The 27,399-nt window shown below is 44.6% G+C and overlaps 2 protein-coding genes across 11 annotated transcripts in view; one reads left to right on the top strand and one right to left on the bottom strand.

The window, feature by feature from the left end:
• Positions 1-63: 63 nt before the first annotated feature.
• Positions 64-13,363, bottom strand: USP1 (ubiquitin specific peptidase 1). Of its 3 annotated transcripts, XM_055815177.1 has the most exons (9): positions 13,225-13,363; positions 12,718-12,947; positions 11,460-11,583; positions 11,027-11,134; positions 10,390-10,550; positions 9,199-9,902; positions 7,906-8,070; positions 6,554-6,755; positions 64-1,661 (listed from the first exon to the last, which is right to left on the bottom strand). In XM_055815177.1, the coding sequence occupies exons 2-9, from the start codon at positions 12,885-12,887 to the stop codon at positions 932-934; spliced, it is 2,364 nt and encodes a 787-aa protein (XP_055671152.1). In that variant the 5' UTR covers positions 12,888-12,947; positions 13,225-13,363; the 3' UTR covers positions 64-931. The 3 variants fall into 3 exon arrangements, with proteins under 3 accessions (XP_055671152.1, XP_055671153.1, XP_027648458.1); XM_055815178.1 differs by lacking the exon at positions 12,718-12,947 and having other exon boundaries at positions 13,225-13,353; XM_027792657.2 differs by lacking the exon at positions 13,225-13,363 and having other exon boundaries at positions 12,714-12,890.
• Positions 13,364-14,273: 910 nt separating this feature from the next.
• The window catches only part of KANK4 (KN motif and ankyrin repeat domains 4), a 36,350-nt gene continuing 23,224 nt past the window's right edge, over positions 14,274-27,399 (top strand). For 2 of the 8 annotated variants that reach the window (XM_055815173.1, XM_055815171.1), the window contains exons 1-6: positions 14,513-14,657; positions 15,880-16,013; positions 17,292-17,392; positions 18,767-18,901; positions 20,338-20,537; positions 25,875-25,963. The gene's annotated coding sequence lies outside the window, so the exon portion shown is untranslated. Of the gene's footprint in view, positions 14,658-15,879; positions 16,014-17,291; positions 17,393-18,766; positions 18,902-20,337; positions 20,538-25,874; positions 25,964-26,001; positions 26,301-27,399 lie in introns of those variants that run through there. The other 6 variants (XM_055815176.1, XR_008748998.1, XM_055815170.1 and 3 more) reach the window with 6 other exon arrangements.

Below are 27,399 nucleotides of genomic sequence, written 5' to 3'. Positions count from 1 at the left end.
GTGTGAGACTGCCCAACCCCTTCCACTTTCTGCTTTTCCCTCTCCAAACACAAAAGTCTGATCTAGTAGTCTCAGATGCGTATCATAAATTTTATTTCATATATACATTCTTGACAAAGCATCAAAGCCAAATGCTTTCGTTTTCCCACCTTTCAGTGAGCTCCAAGTACAAATGAACTGTTATAAGATCACCACTAAGTTCCAAATTCACCCGAACAGATATGCATATTAGAGGGCTTTACTCTTAGAAGTACAAAATTATTTTAATTACACTACACACTCCCCCTGTTTTGAAGTATTAATCACACCTATTTACACTTTGCCCATTTAACACCTATGCAACAAGATGCAAATTAGACCATTCAAACATTTCTATTAAGTTCAGTTCCTTCCGATACACTAAACAAGGTTACAAGACCCTTTTCTTGTGCTTCGAGTTGCACCGAGCAGTATAGAACTGGATAAGGAGAATAAACCACGCTGATTACCCAAAGACTAAATATGAAGTATTACTTCCCAAGTTACAAAAATACACAACTTCTGATGAAATTTGCTAGTTAATATACATTTACTCCAGGATATGAATACAAATAACTTTTATTAAAAAAAAAAGCTAATAATACAATAGGCATGTCTGAGACCTAGAGTTGTGTTAAAACCACTACTGTGTACTGTAGGCATCATTTAGGAACTATAGAAATTGGTATTTCTAAAAGGCAATTTCACTATTCTCCAGCATAAAAGTTAATATGTGAGTTAAGTTCTATGTCATGGTTTGTTAATTCAAGTTGAGCCACTTACACCGAACAAAAAGAGCAGAAACATGATGATCCAGTAGCTTCAGAAACAGCCATTTCTTCCAGGTAGTTTTGATGCAAATCAGACCAACAGGTGTATGCAAATCCCTAATATTTACAGTCAAAATACAGTATCACTCTACAATCTTCTTATAAAACAGTAGGTAAGGAGTTGATGTAGAGGACGACGTTGGAGAAAGAGAATTCAGAAAGTCCTTTTCTTCTGTGACCTTCACTTCAGAATCATCAAAAAGCAACCACTTCCCTTCATACTCTTTCAGGCTCTGCAGTACATACAAAGCTTTGTTTTCTAGTCCACTGGAAGCAACACCATTCTGCTCACCGTGTTCCGTGCTGCACTCCGCGCTTCCGTTACTACTGCTAGACTCGGGGTTTCTGTTTTCAGTAACTACACTAAGAAACTTCTCGGGGTTAGCAGGTTTGTTGTACAGGTCGCAGTCAGACTTGCTCTTCTGCCCCCCAAGAAGTCCGACAGCTTCCATATTCTTTTTGTTCAGAACTTTACCCGGCTGTGTGTTTCCATTGACTCTAAAAGAGACTTCGCCATCGTCGTAGTCTTCAGTAACAGTTCTTGCCTCCTCCTCGTTCAGTGGTTCTGGTTTTATCATGTCATACATTTGGTCAGTGATGAAGTTTCCCTTATCTAACTCTAGGCTATTAAGATCTGTAATTTTGACAGAAGCTGTGTAGTGTCCACTACTAATGGTAATGCCACTGTGCATTACCACTGCAAATAATCCATAGGTGTCATTGGTTGGCTTTGTGCTCCATTCTTCTAGAGACAGTTTGAGAGGCGTCAGTAAGGGAGTGTTTATCTTGGATAGTCCACCATAGCAATCGAACCTTCAGGAGAAAGGGAAAGTTAAAACCTCTTGCTACAACAGCTGACAATAAACACTACTGTAAGCAGCCCATATATTGGCTCTATATGTTTTTCCTTCTATTAAAAAGACATGGGCGATTTGAATGTGAGAAGTTGCTCGCTTTTCAGCTTGCTTATCATGAGCCTGGCTCAGGCACCCCTGTTCAGCAAAGAAATTTTTACAAGTATCTATGTTAAATCTTACAGCCTTGTAACTATTTATTTTGAAGTCCCTTTTTCTGAAGTATGGACTAAAGTTAATTTTTAAATGGTAACGATAAAGGGAGTTTAGCGAATTGTTTGGTTATCATTTGTGCTTCTGTGCATGAATACTTGCACTTCCCAGACACCACCCTGCATTCCAGATTAAGAAAAAATTAAAAACACTCTTCAGCATCCAAGGTCGAAGTAAACAGGGTTGGGTTGGAGAGTTTATTTTTCTCTCCAAACCTTTGAACTAAGTAAAGGCATACAAATCTATTTTACTTTCAACTAGTTTTAATGTCACTCAGAAAAACTGAGTAATTAACTTTTCTCAGGTCATCTCTGTGCACTGCAGTATACTGCCAATGCTAATGCAATGATTATCTAAAGATTAATAAATTACCAACTCTTTCTTATTACTAGGGAATCTTCATTAACCATCCTATGTTATTGGGTTTTTTTAAACAATTATCTATAGCTGCTTTACTTCCGAAAAGCATCCAGTACTCCATATTCAGCATTCCGTTTGTAGCGCACACATGTACAATGAGAAAAGTTTAAGTCCTCTCATTACAATAAGAATCTTTAAAGAGTTTGAAAAGAAAGTAAGTGTTGGAACTTCTACGTTATTGCGTATCAGCCACCTTGAATGATTCTGATCTTACATGATTTACATATTACATCAGCCCAATTTAATTTGCCCCTTTAGTTAACAATATGTTATGATCCTAGTAGATTTCAGTGGTGATTCAGTCTTGCTCAACCATTAGGGTGTTGCAGGGAAAGATAGAGGGGAATAAAGACCAACCCTGTAAAACTTGGGTTCCAAAGAGCTAACTCCTATCACTCAACTTGCATTTTATCACAAAGAAAGAATAACTTATCTTTAACCCAAGGAAACTGTAGATATGCCGTAACAGTATAAGCATAATTGCAGTAACAGAATATTACTTTTCTTTTACTGGGTTTAGTTTTGACTCTGCTGTGCTTCTAAACATTTCACTAACATTCCCAGCCATAAACCCTTATAAACATAAATACATTTACACACACACAGATGGCCTCAGTCACTCAAGTCTAACTGAAATCTCATTTTAAACCTAGGCTTACCATAAACATTTGACTACACCAAAAGAAACACAAAAGAGCATATAATCAGAAATTATATAACTTAAATCTTCTGAAAATCCCTATTATTAGTAGCCAGAAATAGAGATATTCAGAAGTGAGTCAAGAAACAGAGAAACTGCTTGCTGATACTCTAGATCAGAAATCCAGTTCCACTCAATCACACTAAGACAATCATATTAACATAAAACATTAAAAAACAGGCTCTACCTTTCTTCTGAATGAGATCCAGCATCAGAAAGATTTGGAGAGGAGGAAATAAGAGAGGAAATCTTTTCCTATTAGCTTTTTGTTCTTCTTAATGATAAGAATCTGAAGACAGAAAAATTGCATGCCAAGTACTCTGCCTCCTGCCATCTGCACTGATGCACAGTAGTTCATACACAACAAACTTGATTTCTGCAACTACATCTTTTGAGGCCATAAATTAGTGGAACTTTACCCACTGTACTGAATTAACACCTCAAGTTATTATAGACCCTTAAAGACTTAAGCTATTTAACTGCAATGCTTTTAACACACGAGGATGTGAAGCACTCCAAATAAAGACTTCCAGCGGTGTAAGCACTGTTGTCGCTTATCAGCCAATGTGACTGTAATGAAACCTAAAGTAAGCCTTTTAAAATTAAAAACGAACAAACAAACAAACCAATCACCTGCTCTTACCTGATACCACTTCACAAGACAAAAATCTAGTTTTCTCACCAATTGTTAAATTGATATAGTGGAAATGCTTAATTAGATGTTACCAGTTACACGTTTCTCTTAATAGGTTCACATTCTGAGCACATATGGCCTAGCATTTTTCCCCACACACACAGACTTGCCAAAGACAATTACTCATCCCCAGGCAAGTAGATTTGCACACTGGCTGCTTTATTTAAAAAAAACAAACACTCTGCAAGCCAGCATCTAGCAAAGATGAAGCAAATCCCTACTAACTGAAAATATTTACATTACCATTTCCCTCTGCTACATTTCTCTTCATTTATTTCAAACTCAGTTATCAGAAAACTCGGTAGAACACAACTGAGAAGACAAGATTTCAAAATTTACATGGGCACTGAGAGAAGTTGTATGAAGACTCTTCATTTAAAAATCTTAGTTTAAGTTAGAGAAACAGTCTCATTACTTTTAGGGCAAACCGCTGCCATCTCACATATGAAATGCATAGTAGTTTCACGGTAAAGGTTACAAGTTTATGTAAGTCAAGTGGGGGGAAGTTCCATCAAAGCTTACTGTTCAACCACCACCATAAGAGTGACTCTGGATACTATGGAGTAAGCCAGTGCTTTGGCTCACAAGCCTCTGCTCCTCCCAACTTGATTTGCATCTGTGCTTTACTACTCCAAATCAAGATGTTTAGAAATGACATGGGTTTGCCCAAGATAAAATGTCCAAGCCAAAAAAACAGGAAACCATCTTCTAAGCAGTTTCAGCTTCACCACAGACTCCAATTCTACATCTGATTTTTCCACTCTTACTTCCTTAATCTCTGGCAGCTAGCACTTGGCAGAAAATGTATGACATGGTTCAGAGGACACATAAGGAACACAAGAGACTGGATTCAGTCTGACCCAGATATAGGTCTGAGTATTTTGGAGCAAGGACCTGAAGATTGCTAGGACAGAAGAAGAGGTAAGTGATTCAGGAGGTGGCTGGTTACCCTACAAGCTGCAAGTACTTCCTCACAGAGACAAAAAAGTAGCAGCTGTAGAAGCACACCGAAGGCAATATTCAGGGTTCCTTTCAGGTGAACATCTCAGGTCGTGGTTTTTTGATTGGCCTGTAATCATACTAGAATACCATCTCACACCAAGGGCTGCTCAACAATAGCATTAGGATTTTTAAGAAGTGTGCAACTTTTTCTCTGACTTGTTGTGACAGTCAAATAATACGCAGAACAATGAAAAGACAATTTTGTATATTATGACCCTAAACTTGCATGAAAAGAAGTTAGCAGACATTGCAGAGACAGATTAAGCTTCCTTTCTACTTTGTCAGAAACTTAGATAGTCCTAAAACCAAATACTAAAACCAGCCAGAGTGAGAATTCTAGTTTTAACCTTGGCAAACTACATGTAAAAGTGTCTTTATGTAATCCTTTACACTAGTTACTTTACAAATCTTATTTATTTATATTGACCACAGTCACCAGCATTTGCTTACAGAGCATCCTCTGACAAATCATCTGTCAGCTAATATCTGGTATCTGTATACTGCCAGAGGCCCCTATACACTTCCAGTTCTACAATACTGGGGGGACAAATACCCACAGAAGACTTCATGCATTACACTTCCTACTGGCAAAGGTGGCTCTGAAGCTCTCAGGCCAACTAACAGGGAAATGCAAAGCACAGGCAACTTGGTGGATAAAAGGCCGAACTGGTTTGTGCCCAAGTAACTTCCTGCACATCCCAAAGTAACGCCTGGGAGCTACGCCTACCATCAGGTTGTGAAACACAAGCTGCAGCACAGAAGCATGCTCAGCTCTCCAGCACAGGTGCCAGCTAGTGGGATGCTGACACCAACACAAGTTTCTATTCTTTTGCTGCATCCAGCAAAGTATTGCAGGTAGCAAAAGTCACATTTTAGTGAATACCAGGAGAGGTTGAAAATACAGGCCAAGTCTGCAAATGTTACTAAAATTGTGCAGTTGCTCTCAAAAATGCAATTAATGGTGTGACAATTTTCTAACGGATCTGGGGGAGTATTTTATAGTTTTAAGAAGTTTTTCCTGATGAAGCCTTCTGTCATTTTTCATTATTTGAACATCAGTGGATAAATAGTTTACTACACAATGCTGTGCTTAAATTGTCATGGCATTGTTTCATTTGTGTACAGTACCATAGGGACAGGTATTTTGTTTGGGGTTTTTTCCCCCTCCCAAAGAAAATCCCTAAATTCCTAAGTATGGAAGAAAAAAAAAAAAAGTTATAGAACACTCTCATAAGAATAATCTTTCAAAAAATAAGGTTTTCCACAGTATATAACATCAAAGTGATTGCTTAGTAGTTGAACATCAATAATGTTGACATTATTTATTTTTAAAGGAATTGATCAATTTTTGTAATGTGTTAACCCTTTAAAACGTTTATCTCCTGACTTTTTCCAAATTTTAGTACTCACATTCAGTTAGAGACCAAAGTGCTACTAGCTATGATCATATGACCGTAAAATTCAGATTTTTTCTCATTACTTGTTCCACTGAAGTACTTAAACCTGCCTCTAAACTCACACAGACAGGTGATACAAAAAGTAAACACTTTAAAGAAACATCAGGACATCAGGCTGTTGTAAGAATATAGGTAAAACAATTTTTGTTAAGAAGTCTCCTGAAAGTAGATTTGTAATTTCTGCCACTACTGGTAACAACAGAAATCCTTTATGAAATCAGGGGCTGTGTCCCACTGATTTAAGTTAATTTCAACCTAGAAATCTGCTTTCGCTTTTGGAAAAGTTACAATATTTTCATCTCTTCTGGTAAGATTTCCCTTCCTTCAGCACACTGTTTCGTAATATAGTCAATCTGCATACTCACTCTAAGCCACTAGCAGCAAAGCACTTCAAATGAATTGTTATAACTTCAGGCATTTTATCGAATAAAAGGCTGCGTTCTGCTTCTGTGTAATGATGGCAGTTTTCGCAGAAATATTTATCCTCTCCCACAATCCTTTCCACTGACGCAAACTGCGAAATTGCCCATTTAAGAGTCTTCATTTCTGGTTTTGGCTCTGGAGAAACTATAAAAGAGAATCATTACATTCACAGATAAGCTATTATTCACGTTTCCAATGCACCCCAACAGAATAACAACAAAACAAAATATGTCAAGTTAAGGCATGTTCAAAAACAACTGTCAATGCTGTAAAGAACACTCAACATGTAAGAAATAGAAGGTGTATTCAAATCTTTGAATCATTTCAGGAAGTGATAAAAATATCACTTAATGGATATTATTACTCAAAATCTATGGTTTTCCCAAAGCTTGTGTTCAGATCACGTACTAATTCTGTTGCCACGTCCAGAAACTGGCTGCATGTATTTGAGACCAGAGTTTCACTCATTAAGGCAAACCTCCAAAATCACCAGAAAGTGCCCCTTCACTTTTCACATTTTCCATCCCCTGACAGCTTCACACTGCTGATGACAAGATCACCTACAGTGCCGGTAGCATTTCACATACGAATGCCACCACACACACTTCACACTGAAGTCCTTCGGGAAAACGGGATGGGGCAGCAAAAATACAAAAAGCAGCTCCAAATTAAGTCCACGGGAACTAAAATTGTTTTCCTTAAACTTCTGAACTTCAAAATATATTGTTGCCATGCTTACTTTTGAAAGTAACTAAAAACTATATATAGATCACCAGAATTTGTGAAAGATACCAGGGGACTAACGTTTACAAATATAAAACAAATGCTATTGAAGTAACAACAGTCTGAAACACTGAAAAAAACCCAACAATTTTTTACAGCAAATGAATAAAAAAAAAAAATCTGGATTCTAATTTCTTTTATTTTTGAGACAAAAATGCAGATATTTCTTATAAAATTAAGAAAATGCAGAATTTCTTATCCAGGAAGAAAGAGAAGACCCAAATCAGAGAAGATAAGTATTTGTAAGCAGGAAAAAACATACATCAGTGAAGGAATGTAAGTAAGTCCATGTTATGTGTTAAGATCTGAAACAATTTTAATACTATCTGGACCTGTCTACATTTCAGCCCTGTGTTTCCAAAGTCTAAAGTTAATCAGGACGAGAGATCACAGAACAGCCTCTAATTTTAACTACCACAAACAGGAGCAGTTGTTCCTTGATAACAATGGCACTGTCCTTCCTCAGTGGAAGCAGAAACAAACACCACCATTCTTTTTAATAATTACTTACTTTCAGAACTCTCTTCAGTTTTAGGAAGTTCATCTTCTTGCACTGGAACACTGATGTCCTGAAAATCTTCTCTTCTTTCAGTAAAGCACTCGCACTCCAAGCATCTTGTTCTCAGTACTAACTGGCCCTGGAACAGCTTCTCCACTAGTTCAAAAGCAGCCAGCTCTGTACATAGAGAAAGTATATGCCAGATCACTTATCAAGATGCATTTTACTCCAAAGACACTTCAGAACCTGGCTATCCTTGGAAAATCACCCTGTTACAGACATGGCCTTATGGGGATTCCAAACAGGAATAACAAAAAAAAAGAAGAGGAAAAAAAATAACAAAAAAAAAAGATGACAAGGGCTGCTTATCACATTCAATTTTCACAGTATCATCTACTTCTACCTAAATAGGAAGCCTCTTTCTTTTGGCCCTCAAATTTCAAATTCTGTTTAAAGGTTAGGTTCTTCTTTTATACTTGAAGTGTGATGGTGTCACATACTGGAAAAATCTGTCATCAATGCACTTCCTTCTTAGCGTGGACTGTCGGCCTCCTTATGGAGCATCACACTTATGTTTTCGTCTGGTTTCTATGTATTCTCAGTTCTCTTCTCCAATGCTTTCTAAACTTGTTGGCCAATTTTAGTCACATCTGCTGAAGAAATACAATCTCAACAGATTCCGCATGCCTTCAAATTTTTATAAAAACTGGCGGGTGAATCATAAACTTCCAAATTAGTAAGGACCAAATACATAGCAAGGCCCTTCCCTCAACAGGTATCTTCATTGACAACAAAATCCATACCTGCCAGCCAATTAGCATATATAATACATCTGGTGTCTTTCCTAGTTCTTGGGAAGGCTGGAAACATGGAAGGACTAGAGGACAGGGAGGGGAGGATACTGTTTGTAAAGACTTGAGACAGGCGGCCATAGCCAATGGGGTTTGATTCTGTTTGCTCCTGAGTAATCTTCCTTTACATCTGGAATCCACTTGCTATTTCTACATATGACAAGTAGTCGCAGTAATACAAACCTGGTAATATACTGCTTTTTTATATTGTAAAATGATTACATAACGCTAGAGAAATACTCATTAAGATCTAGGCTGAACAGGTCAAGTTATTTAAAAAAATAATTACAAACATGTATAAAAATCAATTCTCTTTTATAAAAATCTTTTTCAATTCCTGAAAATGTAGTTTTGTAATTAGTGCTCTGTTGGCTATGCAGTCTGCAGGCTGACTTCCCACGCATAGTGATTTGTTATTCATAGTATCTTTAATCCCATACACTTGTTCACCAACCTTCCTTTTTTGGTTCTTTTTCATTATGGCTTTCCACGGGAGATGCTGGTTCATGGTATTCTTTAATATTGTTACCATTTTCGCACTTTACAGATGACTCTTCAAGCTCACCGTCGTCATATTCTTTCCCTGGGTCTTTGGATCCCAAGTTTGTAGTTAACTTTCCTAGACTATAAAATTTAGACAGGATACTAGGCTGTTTGCATGAAGATTTTAACCAGTTTAATCTAAGCCGTGACTTCTTCTGTGTTGGCTTTGCGCTCTCATTTTCACTGGAACACTTGGCAATGGCATCAGTTTGATTTTCTAACTTTTCTCCTGTTGCTTTTCTCTTTGACCTGGTTTGTCTTTGATTTTCTTCTGCTGCAATTTGCTCTTTCGATACTTTGGATTTTTTCTTTACATTGCCACCCTCAGCGTCACTTTTTCTTTTCCCATTTCCTTTCAGTAGCTTGTCTTCAGCCAGGTCTCCAATGTGGCTACTAGGTACATTCTCCTCCTCCTCAGCAGGGTTGCCAGTTCCATTGCTTTCAGTATTTTGATTAAGTTTTTCCTCGAGTTGAGCTGTAGGATCTTCCATGGGCAGTTTGTTCAATTCTTCCTTCTTCAGTAGCTGACATGTTTCTTGAATGTTACCCAGGATACACTGCAGAACTTCCTGGGCATCGTGCTGCAAGTAGCCTTCATACATAGGGTTGAGCTCTCTATTAAAAGTAAACGAGCAAAACAATGAAGACTAGTTACTCTCTGCTTACTGGCTAACATAATTTCTATTTAAATGAGGGGGTTAAAATATAAAATCAGGGGAGGATCCTCTCCAGGCCTAGAGAGGAGTCCGCTCTGTCACAGAGAGCCATGGGAAGGTGGCTACAGCCTTACGTATTTGAACACACGTTTAATTGCAACACAGCAGCAGTCCCTCTCAGGTCAAAGAGAAAACGTACATATGTAAGGCTAAGTACTGTTTTAAATCCACTGCTGGACTTAACAATATTTTTTTTTTTTTAATGAAAATTTCCTTTCAAGTTTATGGTATCATGGAGGTTACAATAAACATGAAAAACTTACTTTCTGTAACAATGGCCCGAATTTAAGACAATCTACCTTCCACAAGTGTCTAATGCTGTGCAATGATAATGACCTCAAAACTTCAGGTGGAAATTCTGACAACGTATTTAAGATAATTTGTACCTAAGGGTATTTAGTAGCCTTCGTGGCTGAGTAGCAAGTTCATCTGTGTATTTTTCTGGATTTAAGAGAAAGCTGGCTTGAAGCTGCTCGACTGAAAGAATCAATGAGTGCAAACTGCAGATTAGTTCATAACTTGCCAGTGGATCTTCTTTACAATTTCCCTGTAATAACAATATAGAAAGAATAAACATACTTGCAGTTTTGTCTGTACGACAAGTTAAAGCTTTTTCTCTCCTGCACTCAGTTTTCTCACAGACATTTGACTGATTTTTTTTTGTTTGCTAATAGGAAGCAGATTTCAGGCAATATATTGTTCTTTTGCCAGTAGAAAACAAATACAAAAGCTAGACTAGCCATCATTTTAAAAACCCAAACTCCAATGTCCATCCACAGAAAGTACTGTATTATAATTATCTTAACATCAGAAGCACAGTGAGATATCTTCTTGAATTTCTTCTGTCAACGAACTGTGCTTACAAGTTTAAAGACACTCTGAACACAAGTTCAAAACAACTCAAATGTTATCTTTACCCAAAATAGCACTGTAGAAAACAATATAGTCAAATTTTCATTACACTTCTGGCACGCAGCCTCACTTGCAAAATTACAAGTGAAGGAATGTAGTGAGATACATTACCTTTTCTGTCTTTTGCTCTCCTTCATCCTTCAAAGTTTCTTTCTTCTTTGAAATGATGTTATATAAATGTTTTACTCCAGTTTTAAAACCAGGACAAAAATATAATACCTGAAAGCAACAGTTGGTAAAGTAAGAAGTTACTCCACGTACATATCCACGTTGCTTTGCATCTCCCAAGGCTACTGCACAGCACACAAAGATGCAGGACTGTTCATAGCAGGGAGGTATCCAGAGTATGTAAATTGAATAATTACCCAGTCAAGGCAACCTGTGGTGCCCACATTTCCTGCAGTATCATCTTTTTTCCCCTGCTGTAATTAGATTCCCTTCATACTACATCCAGACATCTGTGTACTATCAAACTACAAATCTCATCCATTTGCGTGTAACCAAGTAAGATCACCCTTTCGAGGCACCCTGAACATGACCTTACCTGAAGTACGCTGTTAAGGTAACAAGTGTTACCCAGATTGTTCAAGCCCACAAAAGGCAACATGTTGTCTTTTTTCTCACAGCTAACGAGCGAGGGAAGCTGTGCTGCAGGAACAACCTGATCACTATTAAACAAAGAAAACAGGAAAATAGCACGTAAGAGACAATTTTTGAAAACTACTTTCTGGTATGCATGCCCATCTCTCTTCTGGCCATCCACCATCTCGGAGCTAGCTTACAGCACTAATGATTAATATATACAGACCAAAACCATGTCAGGAGTGTTTGAGAGTGTTCGTATGGCTACTCTAGGCACTCAAACACAGGCTGTAACACTTCCCTTCAGCAACCTACACAAAAAGAGACGGGTTTATAAAGAAGCAGGCAAAGCTGCTCTCCGTTCCAATAGTTTTCAAAACTTATCAGGAGACCAATCTAAGGAACCAAAAAAGTTCTCTTTAAAATACTTTTGCATGTTCTTTGTTCATTCCAAAGGCAGGACTAAGAAAAACATGTCTAGCACATATTTTCTGTTACTGTCGCCTCCTCCAGATTCCCACTTCATTTCTGGATGCAAACCAAAAGGATAAACACAGAAAAGATTAAAAAAAAAAAAAAGAACCTGGCACGTTATATACAGCGATTAATGCACCATACTGACACAACAGAACCAAATCTTAGGCTTCAACACATTTGTAACTGACCATGATAAAGCAATTTTTCTTTTTCCCACTTAAGTTTCCTCACTACCTGCAATGAAATGAGTTGACAGATTTGCTCAGGGCTTGAAACACCCTAATGAGCTACAGTAAGCAACGCAATCAATTCTTTTCCTTCCAGCAGAAATAACCTTTAAAACTAAATGTTTTTTCCATTAAAACTCAATTTTGTAAAAGCCTACATTTTGACATACTTTAAACAAAGCAGCATCCCAGTAACTACCTTATTTATATTAACTTTGAATAGCGTAAACTTCGTCAAGTTATTGAAAAGTCTGTATCAACTAAATGTCCATAGCGTGGCAAAGTTGTTTTCTTAGAATAGTTATAGAAATTTACTGCAGCAAATAGCTAGTTTGGTTTGATTAACTTGCTGCAGGGTTTACTGCGTACGTGCCGAAGCACGCAGCGATGCACGAACACACGGCTTAGAGTGGTCGGAGCAGCCGTGTTTGCCCCTTACACCAGAGGCCCGCTGGGCTACCGGGCTACCTTCACAACTCGCCAGAAACGCTTATCCAGAGCAGAACTCTTACATACATCTCAGCGCCTCTGAACTCCGAACCCTTTTGCTCATTTTCCTGGGACTCTGTAAAATCCAGCGCTCTTTTCGCTTCCTTTTTTTGGAAGAGCTTCAGCGAAAGCCTGTTCTTCTTCGAAGGGCTGCCTCTGGCGGGCCCGGCGCTGTCACTCGGCAAGACCCCGGGCATCTTTCCTGGGGCGCGGGGGCGCGGCCGGCCCGGCCGGGAGGCTGCGCTGGGCGCTCACACCTGGCACACACACGCACACACACACACACGCGAGTCGCCGTTTACTTTGCGCGGGGGGAGGAAGCGGGAGCGGAGCGCGGCCCCGCAGCCCCCCGCCCCGGGCTCTGACAGCCGCCCCCGCCCCGCGGCAGCGCGGCCTCCCGCCCGGCCCGGCCCGGCCCCGCGCCGCCCGCCCTCACGGTCCCGCCCGCCCGGGAGGCCGCTCGCCCGCCGGCGGCGACAGCGCGGCGGGCCCCGGGCAGCCGATGGCGGCCGCGGCAGGGCCGCCTCTCCTCACCGCTACATGGTGGCACGGCGCGGGCCGCCGCCGCCGCCCGCCAGTTGCCATGGAGACCGCGGGGCGCCCCGGCGCCGCTCTCCCCACCACGGGAAACTTGGCGCGTTTTCCGCGCCGCCAGGACCCGCGCCCTCACCCCTCCCCGCGCCCGGGTGCCCGCGGCCGCCCCACTCCAACGCCGGAGCGGAAGCCGCCGCCGCCGCCCGCCAGCACCGAAGGGCCATGGTGACCGCCGGCAGCCCGTCTCCCACCGGCTCACGGCGGCCGAGAGACGCCTCCGCGCCCGCCCCGCCGGCAGCGCCGGGGCCGCGCCGCCGCCGCCGCCGTCAGGCAATGCGGCAGGCAGCCCACGGGGTCCTGCCTGGGCGCGCGCGGGCGCTGGTAACGGCCTGGCCAAAGGGCTCGGGCTCGCGAGGGGGGATGGGAGGCGGCTGGGCCGAACCATTCCGCTGGGATTCCCCCCCCTTCGGCGGCGGTGGATTGGTCCCGCTCTAGCATCGCCCCTCCGCCAATCACAGCGAGTGGCGCGTAGCCCCTGGCGGCGTCGTTCGAGCGGGCTGAGGTAACGGCCGGGCAGGTCGGCGCCTCGGTCCCCCCCCGGGCCCTCCCGCCGGTCCCCCCCCGGGCCGGCACAGCCCGCTGGAGCTGGGAGGCCGGAGGCGGGAAGCGAGCGGCAGGCGAGGCTGGAGGCGGAGCCACGCCGTCCCTCAGGCCCCTTCTCCCGCCCCGAGGCCCTCGGCGGTCTCGGCGCCGCCCGCTCGCTCCCGAGGCCCCCGGGCGTGTGTCTGGCAGTCCCTCGAAAGCCCGCTTGGTTTTAGCGGTCGTGCGCCCGCCTGGCGGTGTGTGTCGCTGCGGGAGGGACGTGGCTCGCCCTAGCGCGGAGGGGAGCGGGCAAGGCCTGCTGTTGCGGCCTTCGGAGCTTCCCTTCGCCGCTGGGTCTGTGCGGAGAGCAGGGGCAGGCGGCCCCCGGCCCCTCCGGAGCCTGGGCGGCCCGCACGGCGTTGCATCATAACGCACTGGGGATGATGCGTTTCATGATTCAGCCCCATTTTTTAAATACATAAAGTGGCTCTATCATATGCTTCCCGCCTTTTTCTCTGCTCATCCCCCCCGCCACCCCCACCCCCCCTGTAAACCAGGGATCACACTTGTAACTTGGGGGAGATCTGAGTTAAAAGGCTTTACCAGCACAGCTATGAAGAATGCAATAAATCATAGTTCTTACTCAGGCTGTTAAGACTGCAAAAACCTCTGGTGTAGGGATCAGTATGCTCACAAAAGATGGTATGTGGGAAAATAGTAGAGAATACTCTGTTCTGCTCTTTAAACTGACTCCTGCAGCGAAGGTCTGCTGGTGGGGCTGTACCAGAAGGGTAGCAGAAACCTTTGTGCATAAAAGATGCCTGCATGACTCAGTCTGGCGATGGTTGGGAGTAGGTATGTTTATTGACTGTCGCATAAATGTGGTAGCCATAGCTTCATCACCCTGTTTACAAAGGCCTTGTTCTACAGAGAATACTTTTTTTTTCCCCCACCAGGCTAAAGATGCGTTTTAAAGAAAAAATCTTTGACAAACTAATGAGAGCTTGTAAAATACATCATGTTACCTCTGGAAATGTATCAAAGTACATTCTAGGCCCTGTAACCCCATCAGTAGATGCCGTCTATGCTTAACCCAAAGAGAAGGGCACTTTCATTTTTTTAATAAAAAGAATGAAATATTTGAAATCTCATGTCAGCCTTGCAACAAGGCAAACATCTGCGGAACACACAATCATTCTGTTTATGATGAAAGACCTCAATAATTTGTGGCTTCACTTGCTGTGAGTTAATGAGGTCTTGTCTTTACATATACAATGACTTCCACATTTCACAAATTCATCTGGCTCTGAAAATTGTTCTTTATTTACTCCATATAAGGCCTTATATTTTTCACAGCTCTCCTCTGGCAGGACTTGGGTAGTGTGAGATGAAAGAAACATGAGGGAGGCTTTGCTGTAGTAAATACATCTTACAAAACATGAATCGGCTACTTTTAAGTCTATATGCTGTGTTGCTATGTCATTTAATATTGGCCCTAAAGGTCAGAAATCTTTTAAAGATTCATCTTTATCTTGAGAACTAAGGAACTCCATGTGGCAATCACACTTTTAAAGCACTGGTGTTAACAATTATATTAAAAGAAAATCCTGTTAAGCTAAAACAGTTGTTTATTGAAATGGCATCCGTGACTCCACTGGAGAACTTCTGTAAAAGTTTTCTAAGTTATTCAGTAAGATATTTCGTAGGATTAGTTTCATAACTGACTTTAAACCATGCCCAGACCTAGACCTTAGCATCCCTTCACCTATATGTTGACCTAGTGGGATTTACAGAGCTCTGAAGTTGGCTAGATACTGAGCTCCCGTTGGAAGTCACTGGATTTCCCAACCTGAGTTCTGCAGTATGACATTTGGCTCCACTTAGCAAACGTTGCTAAGTGAATTTAACACTGCAGTTAATAGACAATCAGGACTACAGAGGTTCTTTTGTATGAGACAGCAAGCATGTGTAAGGAAGTCTTATCCAGGTGGGTGGTGCTCAGACGTCATGTAACTGCTTGGTTGCTTAATATTGTTATCCCTTAAATCTGCTTTATGCTGCCAGTTTGAGTAGCCAGCTGAGGAGTCACTTCACCAAGAGCTGGAAGGTGCTGGGCAATCAAGACAGGATGAAATCTCCAAGTGTTTGGACCTTGAATCAATAACAGGCTGGAATAAACTCCAAGGGCAGGAGTCCAGTTCCTCCAGGTAGGCTTGTGTTCGATATGGCAGCACGTCCTGACAGATCTTAAGGCAAATGGCATGACTAAGGCTGTTTATTACTTACTAGTATTGTGTTTTCATAAAAGGCCGCCCTGTCAAGTGCGTGGTTTGCAGTCTGCTTTAACAAACGTGATAAAAAGACTATTCATGTCCAAGGATTTTACAATCTGAGAATCTTAATTCCACATGTACAAGCATAGGGTATACTTGTGCCTAGGAGCACCATCAGTGACTTTGGAAAACCTAGCTTTGGGTTTAAAGTTAGGCTTGTGAACATTTACATGCTCATGGTTTTAACCTTCAGGTGCAGTAACAGAGTGAAAGAGGGAAGGGAGGTGTTAGCAGAGAGTATTTTTGCAGACGCTGGAAGTGTACACAGCTTTCACATGGTAGTTATGGGGCTTTGTTCTGTGGGCTAATGAAGTAGTCAACTCAGTTTGAATAGGTATAATGATTATTTTAATCAACAAATACATCTGCCACACAACGAATACATCAAGTAAGTACAAGACAGTAAAGTACCTCTCAGTGTACTTGGTCAGCACACATTTGGAACAAACTTTACCTGCCCTTTTTTCTGAAGCGTGGGGTCTGTTTACAGATGCCCCTCTTCAAAGAGGCTTCTGTGTCAGCAGCCCAGTAGATCTCAGTATCAGTCTTCTTCCTGAATGTGTTTTACTTTTTCTGCTGATTCCATATAACCCTCATCCTGTTCTAAATAATATCTCTCCCTTAACATACTCACAAATTGTTTCCTCATTCCCCATCATCATTATATTGACCAAACCATACATACTTAATTTTTTTATCTTTACTTGTAAGTTAATTCTCTCTGGCTTTTAAAGACAAAGTCAGTATAATTATAAGAGACATTCTGGTTGGGTGATCTTTAAATTCCCCTCTGTCACTTGTATGGAAAACTGCAATATACAGACTGTAAGAATTCTGTAACCAAATTTGATATTCATTAAAGCATTAGTTGCTGTTGATTTTAGTGTACTTAATTATGTGCCATCAAGTGGTGGTTTACAGGCCAGTGCAGTTACAGGATTTTATAATTTGGTCCTTTCATCTTGTCCTATATTTTTAACCATTGAAAAGGACGGGAATTTTCAGATGGTTCTTGAGTAGAAATCAGCAAGATGAAGAGAAGTGATGTCAAGGAGATGAGGTTGTTTGGGCAGGAAGCCACAGGACAAGAAGTCGAGGGCACAGCAAGATAGGCTGCCTGCATCAGGTAATCAGACCAATTTTCTAATACAGGTGGCAGCAAGACTTGAACTGCATTTGAAATATAAGAACTACAGGAGAAGTCAGGATTCTCTGTGCATTCCTGGAGGTGATTTCAAGTCAAATGACACAAGGTAATGCTTGGTGCATTAGATGAGTCCTTATAATTGGCTAATTTTAACAAACGCTCCAAGGAGACCTGTTACATTGATGGGTGGGGTGAAATCTTAGCTGCGGTTCCATCAGCTGATTGTTTTTTTCAATTTGGCAGTGCAGTCACACCCCTGCCTTTGCTTTCTGACATAGCTATACATGTGTACATCACCTGTAATTACAGTCCAGGTAATTAATCATTGTGTCTGAAGGTTTACGGCACATGAAGCTCTCCAGGCAGTGTCACCAGTTGGCATACCCAGGACAGCTTGGTTAGCCAATCCATGACTCGGCATTAAAAAATACCAGTAAAGCCATGATTTATGTTTAGACGGAAAATACAGAGAAGCAGAAGGTCCCCTCATAGTGTTCAAGGCCAGGATGGATGGGGCTTTGAGCAGCCTGGTCTAGTGGAAGGTGTCCCTGCCCATGGCATCTAGTTGGAACTAGATGGTCTTTAAGGTCTTGCCAACCCAAACCATTCTCTGATTTTCTGATGCATTGGGAGGCGGCTGCATCCACCAGCCTGACATGGTGCTATGCTGCCTGAAAGCAGCCACAGAGCTCCATCTCAAAACCAGCCATCCAGCAGCATCTCTTCTCACTTGGAGAACTACAGGAGAGAACCCTCAGCTTAGTGACATCTCCCCTTTACCAGCCTTTCACCCTCTCCAATTTTTATGCATCCTCTTAATATATGTCTCCCTGTCCCTTGTTAATGCAGGGAAATTTTTCCAGCAGGTAAGTGCTCTGTTTAAATGTAAGGAAATGGGGACTTATTTTTTTTCTGTATCTCTCCAAAAATAGAGTAACACCTAATTAAATATTTATGGCAGCTTAGCGTGCTCAATAAAGGGACTGTTGTCTAGAAGCCTCCGAAACCTTGGCTTTTTACAATGAAGGGGTGTTTCAAATACAGACCAAAGATGGAGCAGGTGCAAGAGGCAGTAATTACATACGTATGGTCCTGAGACACTCAAACATGCAAGATTAAATTAGGTCTAATACTATAGACTTAACAGCCATATGTTATAAAAATAGCTGCACTGGGAAACCAGAAATCTCCACAGACATAGCCAAAAATAACCATATGAAATGCCTGGAAAGAGCAGATTCCCCAGAGGTGGGATTTCTGGACTCTTAGAGGAAGTCTCCAGTACACAGCACTATCCCCTGCAGGAAAACACCTCCACAACCTCTGGCTGTTGCTGAATCACGTAAATTACAGCAACTTCCAAACCCTGCAGCCATATTGGTGATAGGCTTATAAATCTGTCAGGGTGCCCGTATTGGCGGAATTATTCTGTGAATTTTGTGAACATTGCAAATTGTATGTGGACAATGTGCTCTTTCAGCAGGCTCAGAGCACCCAGGGACCTCCGCGCAGGAAGGTCTGCAGCCTACGCTGGGCTCTCCACTGTTGACACTAGCAAAACCTATTTCATTCATGAGGAATATGATTCTCCGTCAGACGCCCCATGGCAAGAAAGGTAAGAAACCATTCACAAAAATGAGAATACTGACTATAAAATGTCAAGACAAGACTAACTTCAGGTGAAACAAATAGAAATTCATATTTAGGACTCTTACTGCTTGGTGATCCACAATTTGTACAAGCTCTGCCCCCTTTCACAACCAGAAACACAGGAACAAATGTCTGACTCACTTTACCACCCTGGAAAGGAAATCTGACTTTTCCCACAGCAAATACTCGGGGACCGTGACAAACCCTAAACTGTGCCTACTTGACAAGCTACATCTGCTTTCAGAGGATCTCAAATAATTTCATAATCAGTTTTTTTAACTTCAATACTGTTATGTTGGTGCACGTGGGAACAATTTGGCCACTGTAGAACTACAGTCCCTTTGAGAGCAGTACCTCTGCCTGGTTTCTAGTAACTGAACAGGATGAGTTTGTGCGATTTAACATCAGACTGGGGAGGTCAGGCAGCAGCAGAACTCCTGTGTCGTACCAGGGGTGGGATCTTCTTCACCAGATGTTGCTAATGTGGGTCGCAGAGCAACTCCTTCCCACCTGGGAGGGACTCAGGGGTTACAGCAGCTCGAGTCTCTGCCATGTAAAACCTAGCCCATAAGCTTTACCTGTGTAGCCAGCTGTTGTCTAAAAAGCCTTAGATTAGGCATCCTTAAAGATACAGACTTCAGTAAAAGCAGGAAATAATAATTAGAAATCGCCACAGTTCTGTGAGCTCCACGGTAAAGCCTGCAGTGAGCTCCTTTTCTTTTCAGCTTCCAAAAGGCAAACATCAGCTTGGAGGCCTGAGCCACAAGCCACGAGCATGTCAGTGTGCAAACCATGATGTGCGCCGCCGTGCGGGAGGTTTTATTGCCTTTGAGATCAAGATGTATAGCTCCTCATACCACAGGCAGCATGCAGCCTTAGCTCTCATTTATATCTCTCTTAACTTAGAAGAAAACACAGTTGGATGTGATCTACAAACTTCCTGGCACTATATATACATCTATTATACCTAAGAAAATAACAGTAATGACACCCATAATGGATAAAGCAGATTAGTTCATAACAATATAACCATGTGGTTCTGTACACTGAAAATCTGCCGCAGGCAAGGTGGATCTGCGGCCAGGTCTGAAACAACATTTCTCCTCAGATCTCTTTGGAAGCTAAGTTCTGTCCTGCAGAAAGAAGTGATGTTCTGTAAGTGGTCCCATTGCATCCTTAGGGGTGTTTTCCCTACTTTTTGCCTGTCTATGCATATTTTCTTTCTCGACTCACAGCCTGCTGCTCCGTTTAGTATAACATATGGATCCAGAGCTTTGCCAGTAGCAGAGGCAGCGCTGTTTTCCGTTATGGGCTGGAATTCAAATGAGAGGCCAGCTGCTACCTTACAAACCATAATTAAAATAAAATAAAAATAAAATCTCTCCCCATCTCTGTTTTTAGGTCGAAATAACATCTCATGGAGCTGTAACTCACTCCTGGAAGCTGAGACAGAAAGAAACACAAGCTGCACATTCTTGCACCATCTGCTGGTAGCATCTCCATTGACAGCCATACCTAGAATGGATTTTGTAATTGCTCTCAAACCTGGAGGGATACGTCCACCTGGAGGGAGACCACTGCTATGAAGATTCATGATTCAGGTGAGGGCTTGTTAGGTTTTAAAAAAATACCAAACTACAGACAGTCAGTTCTGCATAGCAGAGCCATTTCTGCCAGATTTTTAAGGAATTACACAGCAAGGCCTCCGTCACCCCAGTGTACCACATCAGGAAGGGTATTGCAGAGCCCTTTGTGTCTCTGCAGTGCAGGACAGACCAGTCTCCACCAGCTGTTGCTGGCAGTCAGCATGAGCCATAGCACCCAAAGAAGAGGCCTAGCCTCTCCGGCCCCGTAGCCTGCTGCCTGCAGCTGGCTGTGGTCAAGTGTCTCATCACCCTCTGGACAAAGCAGAGGTGCAGACAGGTCTGTGCTGGCCCTGTAGGAGTGCTGTGCCAGGTCTTGTCCCCATCACAGAGCCATTCCCTCCAAAACTGCTGAACTCCCTGCTGGAAACTCTCAACTGAAGAATGGGATCCAGTGATGCCTCTCAGGTTCCTTGCCCGTCCCAGAGATTTAATACATATTAAAATTAAGCACAGTGCTTTGTTATTGTCAAAGACATCATAATGTGAGTAAAGTGAAGGAATCACTCCAGTAAAGGTGAAACGTTATTAAGTTTTTATGGTGTTAAGGAGTGTAGGAAGAGATCGGTTCCTCCTTTCTGCCCCATCCCTTGGTACTAGAAGGGGCTGTACCTTCTAGTGGAGTGCAATGTCAAAGAAAACACACAGGAGAGTGATGTCAAAGAAAACAAATGTCTCTTCGTGCAGGCTACCAGTCAGTCTGCCAAGTTCACAGCTCCAAGAAGACACAACATTAAATGTCCTTGTCTGGCTTTTAAAGAGGGTTGGCATTTCATAACAAATAACATCTTTGTCCATGGGAGGCCTGCGAAGCTGAGGCGTCACATTTCACCCCTCAGCCTGGAGGACAGAACCACAGGAGTCTGGGGAAATGGTCTTCTCTAGGGGCAGCTCATTGAGAGTATTACAAGTTGTCCCCTAAGCCATCAGCCACTAAACCATTGTTAAGGCACAGAAACTCCTAGCATGGTGGTCAGTGTGAATTAGTCAGACCATCGCTTGGACCAGAGTGACAAATCCCATATGACTAAAAATCCAGAAAACCAAAGCTAAGGCAGGGAACAGCTGAGCATCTCTGTTACGTGTGTATGTGTTCTCTCTCCTGTGGAGAGCTTCATCACAGTAAGCCCAGGGTCACGAACACACATATGCCCACTCCCTGTGTAGCTGTCACACTCAGCTGCCATCACTGACACGAGCACACCAGCCTATGCTGCCACTGGGCTGGGTGAGGGTGTGCAGGCAGGGCAGTCTGGCCTATGCTGCGGTGCCAAAACCTGCTGGAGTGCCCGCTGCCTCCTTCACCTAGAAATCAGAGCTGCAGCTTGTCACCCTTCAGTCCTTTATTGCTTTCCTCTAAAACAGAAATATTCTGTGTTCCTGGCACACAGTAAAAGCCAGCACGCTCGACACAGAGCTGAGGTGCTGAACGAAGGCACTTGCCTTCAGTGTGATCTTGTGTTGCTTTCAGTCAGTATGGCAGGAAAACAGCTCTCTTTAATAAGAGACACATGAGAGCAGCCAGTTGGCAATACATACAGCACGTAGGGGTATGCGCCCCATGGGTGTTGCAGAGCAGTGCCGAGCAGAGCTCTTGTCCTCTCTGAGTAACCTGCCCATTTGGGTGACCTGTCGGTCATGGAGCTCTGTGCCGACCAGTTTACTCAGTCTCTCACCATGCTTCCCTTTGTCATGTCACAGTTCCTGCACAAGCTCTGTGCTAGCTAAATCCATGTTCTGCATAGTTGATTTCTTCTACCCTTTTTTTTTAGTGCAAGTGGTAGTGGAGACTGGGCTGACTGATAGAAAACAGGAACAGAAAATACAGCAGTGAAAGTAGATTTACAGAAAAATGGTAATTGTACTTTACAAGATACACGTTTAACTGAAATGAGAATTTCCTTTTCTTTAAGTAGATTTGAGGTCTATAGACAAATGTCTGAATTCCAGCTGTGGCTGCACCAGTGCTGACTGCACTGTAAGCAATAGCATTTCTCGTTTATGCTTGCAAAGATGTAGCAGTTTCTTTCAGGCAACACAACTGTAGCAAATTGATTTGACAGACAAGCTCACATGGTGTGATGTGAACATTAGAGGAGTTGTCTATGTGTCATAAGGAAATGAAGCATTTTCTGTACCTATTTGGGGATCACTGGATGCGCACAGCCCAGGACAGCGTGGGGCTGGCAGCTTTTGAACAGGCACGAGGTTGGCTCCTCTGTCTTCTTGTCCCAAACACAGAGTCACATCTACCCTCCACATCTTTTCTTGCCTGCATCCAGCTGGCTGGGCATGTAGGGAAGCATGAATGCTTGGTTTGGCATGTGAAAGGGGATGCACAGTTAGGGAAACACCTCAGGTGTTTTTCAGTGTTATGATAATTATGGCATGGTTCATAAAATCTTCCCAAATCAAGATACTTTGTTAGGCTGATATTTGTATTCTTGTAGCTCCCAGATACTTGCAGAAGTATTTTGCCCCATTCACGCTACCGACCAAAAAGTGCCCATGGCGGGCCATAGGCATGCCAGCCACGTGCGGGTGGATGGGGCAGGATTTTAGCATTCGCAGACCATACAAGGCAGCTCCTGTGAGCACAGCAAAGGGGGAGCAACTTTGCAGAGTCTACAAAAATGGATGTTGGCACAAGTGTAACATCGTATAGAACAATAGTGATTTTGTACTGCGTTTCCAAAAGAACTCCATCACATCAGCCCCCTGGCCCCATTGCTACATGCTCCAAACACTACATTAACTTTGCCTGCCTCCCAGCATGGGGAAGGAGCCTCACCCCACTCCTGTCTGTCTGCTCGCAGAAGCTGCAGGGAGAAACCCCACTGCAGAGCAGGCAAGAGCAGTGTCTCTGGGAGGAATTAATCCTGTCACTGGAGGGAAACCTGCTTCCCTAGGGAGTCCATACTCCACCCAAACCGCCATCCACCGTCAGAGGCATTACTGCCAGCTAGGAAGGTCTGGTCCACGTCTTAAAACACACGCATAAGAAAAGCTCAATCAGGTGGTAAAAGACTGTAGGAAACCACATTGTTGTTTTTATTCTTTTCCCCTCCTAAACTGACCTTTGAAAATGAGACCACTTTAGACCTGAACTGGTGGCAGCCCTTGGGCGGGATCCGGCTCACAGCATTTCAGGCAGCAGGCAGGGCTGACCTCTTGCTGTGGAATTTCACCTAGTAATTTCTGCGGCAGGAAGAAATCCTCCGAGTGGGTTGTCTGGCTTCAGAAGTAATTTTAAGTGCCTGTGGCTTGACAAATCAACATTTCTGAAAGCGCTTAATGACTCACAACCTCGCCTAAGAATAGCTGAACTTTGCAAGACGGTATTACATAGCGGAGAATATGGCCTCTGACACCGCCTGAGTGTGGAGCTGAAGGACTCGGTGGGAGAAGGGGAGGGAGAGGCTGTGGCTGCACCATAGCTGCATTCCTGCTGTCCCCTCCCGGCTCCTGGCAAGCCGCATTGAGGAGGCTTCTTCAACGTTCATGTGCATCAGCCACCTCAGAGCTCTCCTCCACAAATTCACCTAATCCGCTTTTAAACAATTTATCATGTTTCATTTACACACGCAGCAAAGTACTCCTCATTTATCCTGTTTTGTTTGAAAGTGCTGTTACTTTCTTGGATTAAAGAGGGGTCACAGAAGTTTTGTGCATCTACATGTTACACCTCTGAGTGCCTAACATTTCATCGAAGAGAGATTCTTTGTCTTCAGGTTATCAAGCAAGTAAAACCTCAGTGACTGAAAAGGGGAACTGGTTTTGATTCTGCTTGCTCAGGAGTGGGGGTTTTGGTAGTTGTTGCTTGCTTTTCTGGGGCACGCTTGCAGAAGTGTGTGCTGTGAACTGCCACCGCTTTACTTCTTACCCCGCCATGCACACTTTTTAGTGCTTTAATCTACCACCAGGGAAAACAGAACAAAACACAAGTTCAGCTGAATGTCTGTGACCACAAGAGCTTCCTGTAGCTGCCTGAAGTTTCTGTTGCAAAAGCCTCGTTGTTGTTGTTGTTGTTGGGGATCAGGGATTGTCCTGGCTTTGGGGATGAACCTAAGGGATGGGTTATGGTTAAGCTGCACCATCCCAGGAGCAGCAGGAGAGGTGCTGTGTCTGGAAGGCACAACTGCACATAAAAGTAGGTTTACTGCTCAGGGAGAAGAAAATAATGTAGAAGTTGTCTCTCGCCTCCAGCAGCCAACGATGCCAGAAAAAAAATAATCTTTCTGATATCACAGTCCCTCTCTTTTGGGCCCTGCCAAAATAATCTGAGCAGCAGTGGAAGGTCTTGTCCTCATGGCATGAAGCCTGAAGGCTCCCCTAAGACACATTTTGCCTTGATTCTTTGATGTGTTGTGAAAATCATCAGGAAATGTCTTCCTCATGTTCAGCACCCCAGCCCCTCAGATGGGGGTGAGGGCAGACCAAGCTGGGCACCGACCTTGTCTGTGCAGAGCCCCAGTCACTCCCGAGCTGGGTAATGGGAGATTTTCTCTCTCCTGTTTTACCAGGAGCCTGGGCACCATGAGGAGGGCTCCAGGCTCGCCTGGCAGGTGGGCAGCAGCAGGAGCCCAACCCTCAGATACTTTCTGATGACGTGGGATCCCCAGGGGCTGAGCCCAGGCGTGACCCTGCACCGAACTGTGCCTTGGGACACCCCACTCCAGACCCATGCATTCCCACAGTTGGAGCCCCCTTGCTCTGGCCACCCACAGACCCATCCGAGCTGGGCTCTGGCAACCGTGCAGCCCTGCTCACAGGCCCCCATGTTTTTCAGCCTGGAGATGAAAACCCAAGAGGTGCAAACTGTGGTGTCAATGGGAACCACAGGAGACTGAAGATTCTGATTTCCCATTCAGCATTTCCCACTCAGAGCTGAAACATATTTGGGCTTCTCTCGAGGGAAGGGGGGAATGACAGCAGGCCTCACTCATCCCTGGTGGATGCTGAGTTCATAGCCCGGACGGAGGCCAGGCAGCTGCCCCCAGCATTGCTGGAGCCGCCACTCTCCCATGATCCGCAACAGCTGGGAGCAGGGCTGGGGTTTGCCTCTGTGTCTCAACACAAGCAAAATCAAAAGCTTCACCTCAAGTTGAAGGTGTTACGGCAGGTCAGCAAACTACTGGTTTCTGCCTGTCCTCCACAGCCTAAGAAACCCTGTCATTGCAGTAACTTGCTGCAGCTGGGTGTGTGACGAGCATGCAAATCACCTGGGGTAAGGCACACCCGCGAAGCTCAACACCTGAAACTCTGATCGTGTTTTCTTTACTTTTTCCGTGGTAGCAGGGTACCTTGACGTTAAGGCACAGGATGCTGCTGTAAACCGGACAGCGTTGAACAGCTGAACCAGAGAACAGCAGTCTCAAGTACAGGTACAAGTTCTGTAGCCATGGCCGGTCCCCGCAGATTTCCCCTTCCCGCCGCTCTTGATCTCCATCTGTGCAAACAGGATGAGCTGGAACAGTATAAATAATGCATTAAAAAGAAGGAGCCAGCACAATACCGCAGTCATAAGAAAAGGAAAAAAAAAAACCAACAGAAAGAAGGAAAAAAAAAAAAAGTGGATTTCTGGCCTCCCACGGCAGCCGCTCCCTTTGGCTCCCGCAGCCCATCCCCGCGGCCTCGGGCTCCGCCCCGGGCCCCGCCCGCGGGAGGCAGCGGGGTCGCCGGTACCGCCGCGTTGCGTCCGCCGCGCTTCGCCGCTCCCAGGTAGGGGGAACCGGGGCCGGGAGGGGGCCGGCCCGCCGCGGGCACAGCGGGGCACAGCGGCCGGGAGCCGCCGCACCCCCGGGATTGCTCTGGCGGGGCGCGCCGGGAGGTGCTGGTGGGATGCTGCGGGGATACTTGGGGAGGGGGGGGTGGGGTTCCAGTGGGTGCTCGGCGGGGCTTGGGGGTGCTCCGGGGGTGCGCTGGAGTATGCTCAGGGTGTGTGCTGGAGGATGTGCAGGGGAATGCTTTAAAAGTGTTCAGGCGTGCTCTAGAGTGTGCTCCGGGGACACCTGGGAGCGCTTTGAAGGGTGCTCAGGGGGTGCCTAGGGTGCCTGGCCCCTCGGGTGGCTGCCTGCGGGCAGCAGCAGCCCTGGGTCACCTGGGACAGGAGTGTTTCCAGTGCACCCCTGGGTGCAGGACTGAGGTGCTGAGCATGGCTGGGCAGCAGGGAGGTGGCAGGAAGGCTCTGAGCCCCTGTGGGACCCTTGGATGTCCCTGTGTGAGGGCTGGAAAGGGCCCCCAGACCCCAGCCAATGCAGTGGAAGTCACGGAGATCCCAGAGCAGCCAGAGTTGCATTTAGCCTCCAAGCCCAACCATAAAGCCTTCCCCAGCCATGAAGCTGTGGTTCAGACAAGCCCCAGCCCAGCCTCCGCGGCTCAGCATGGTCGCCGGCGCCTGCCTCCAGCCTTTCCCCATTTCCTCGCTGGCTTTCCAGCTATCCAGACACAGAAACTCTTGGGGCCGTAACTCATGCCTGTCTCTAGTGAGGTTTGCGCTCTGCTTCCCAGAGCCACATGTCCCTCCGGGCTCAGCCGCAGGTCTGGCCTGGCTGCAGAGCAGGGCCAGGCTGAGCTCTGGGTTTCTGCATCCTTGGGGGGCCGAGAGAGGGGCTGCTGTAGCAGCGCGTTTGGCAGCGAGTAGGGGGACGGGCAGTGCTTCTCCCTCGCAGGCAGCATCAGCTTTCCAGAGCAGCAGCTGCTGCCAGGGCATTTCTGAGCAGCCCAACTCTGCCGGGACCAGGCGTGCCCCGTGCAAGCACTTTCGTCAGCTCCCGGCGTTCGGCTTGGGAGTTCTCGCAGGCCTAAGGCAAAGGCATGC

The sequence above is a fragment of the Falco peregrinus genome, chromosome 10 (genome assembly GCF_023634155.1).
Source record: "Falco peregrinus isolate bFalPer1 chromosome 10, bFalPer1.pri, whole genome shotgun sequence".
NCBI lineage: Eukaryota > Metazoa > Chordata > Aves > Falconiformes > Falconidae > Falco > Falco peregrinus.
This window is presented reverse-complemented; position numbering and strand designations above follow the sequence as displayed.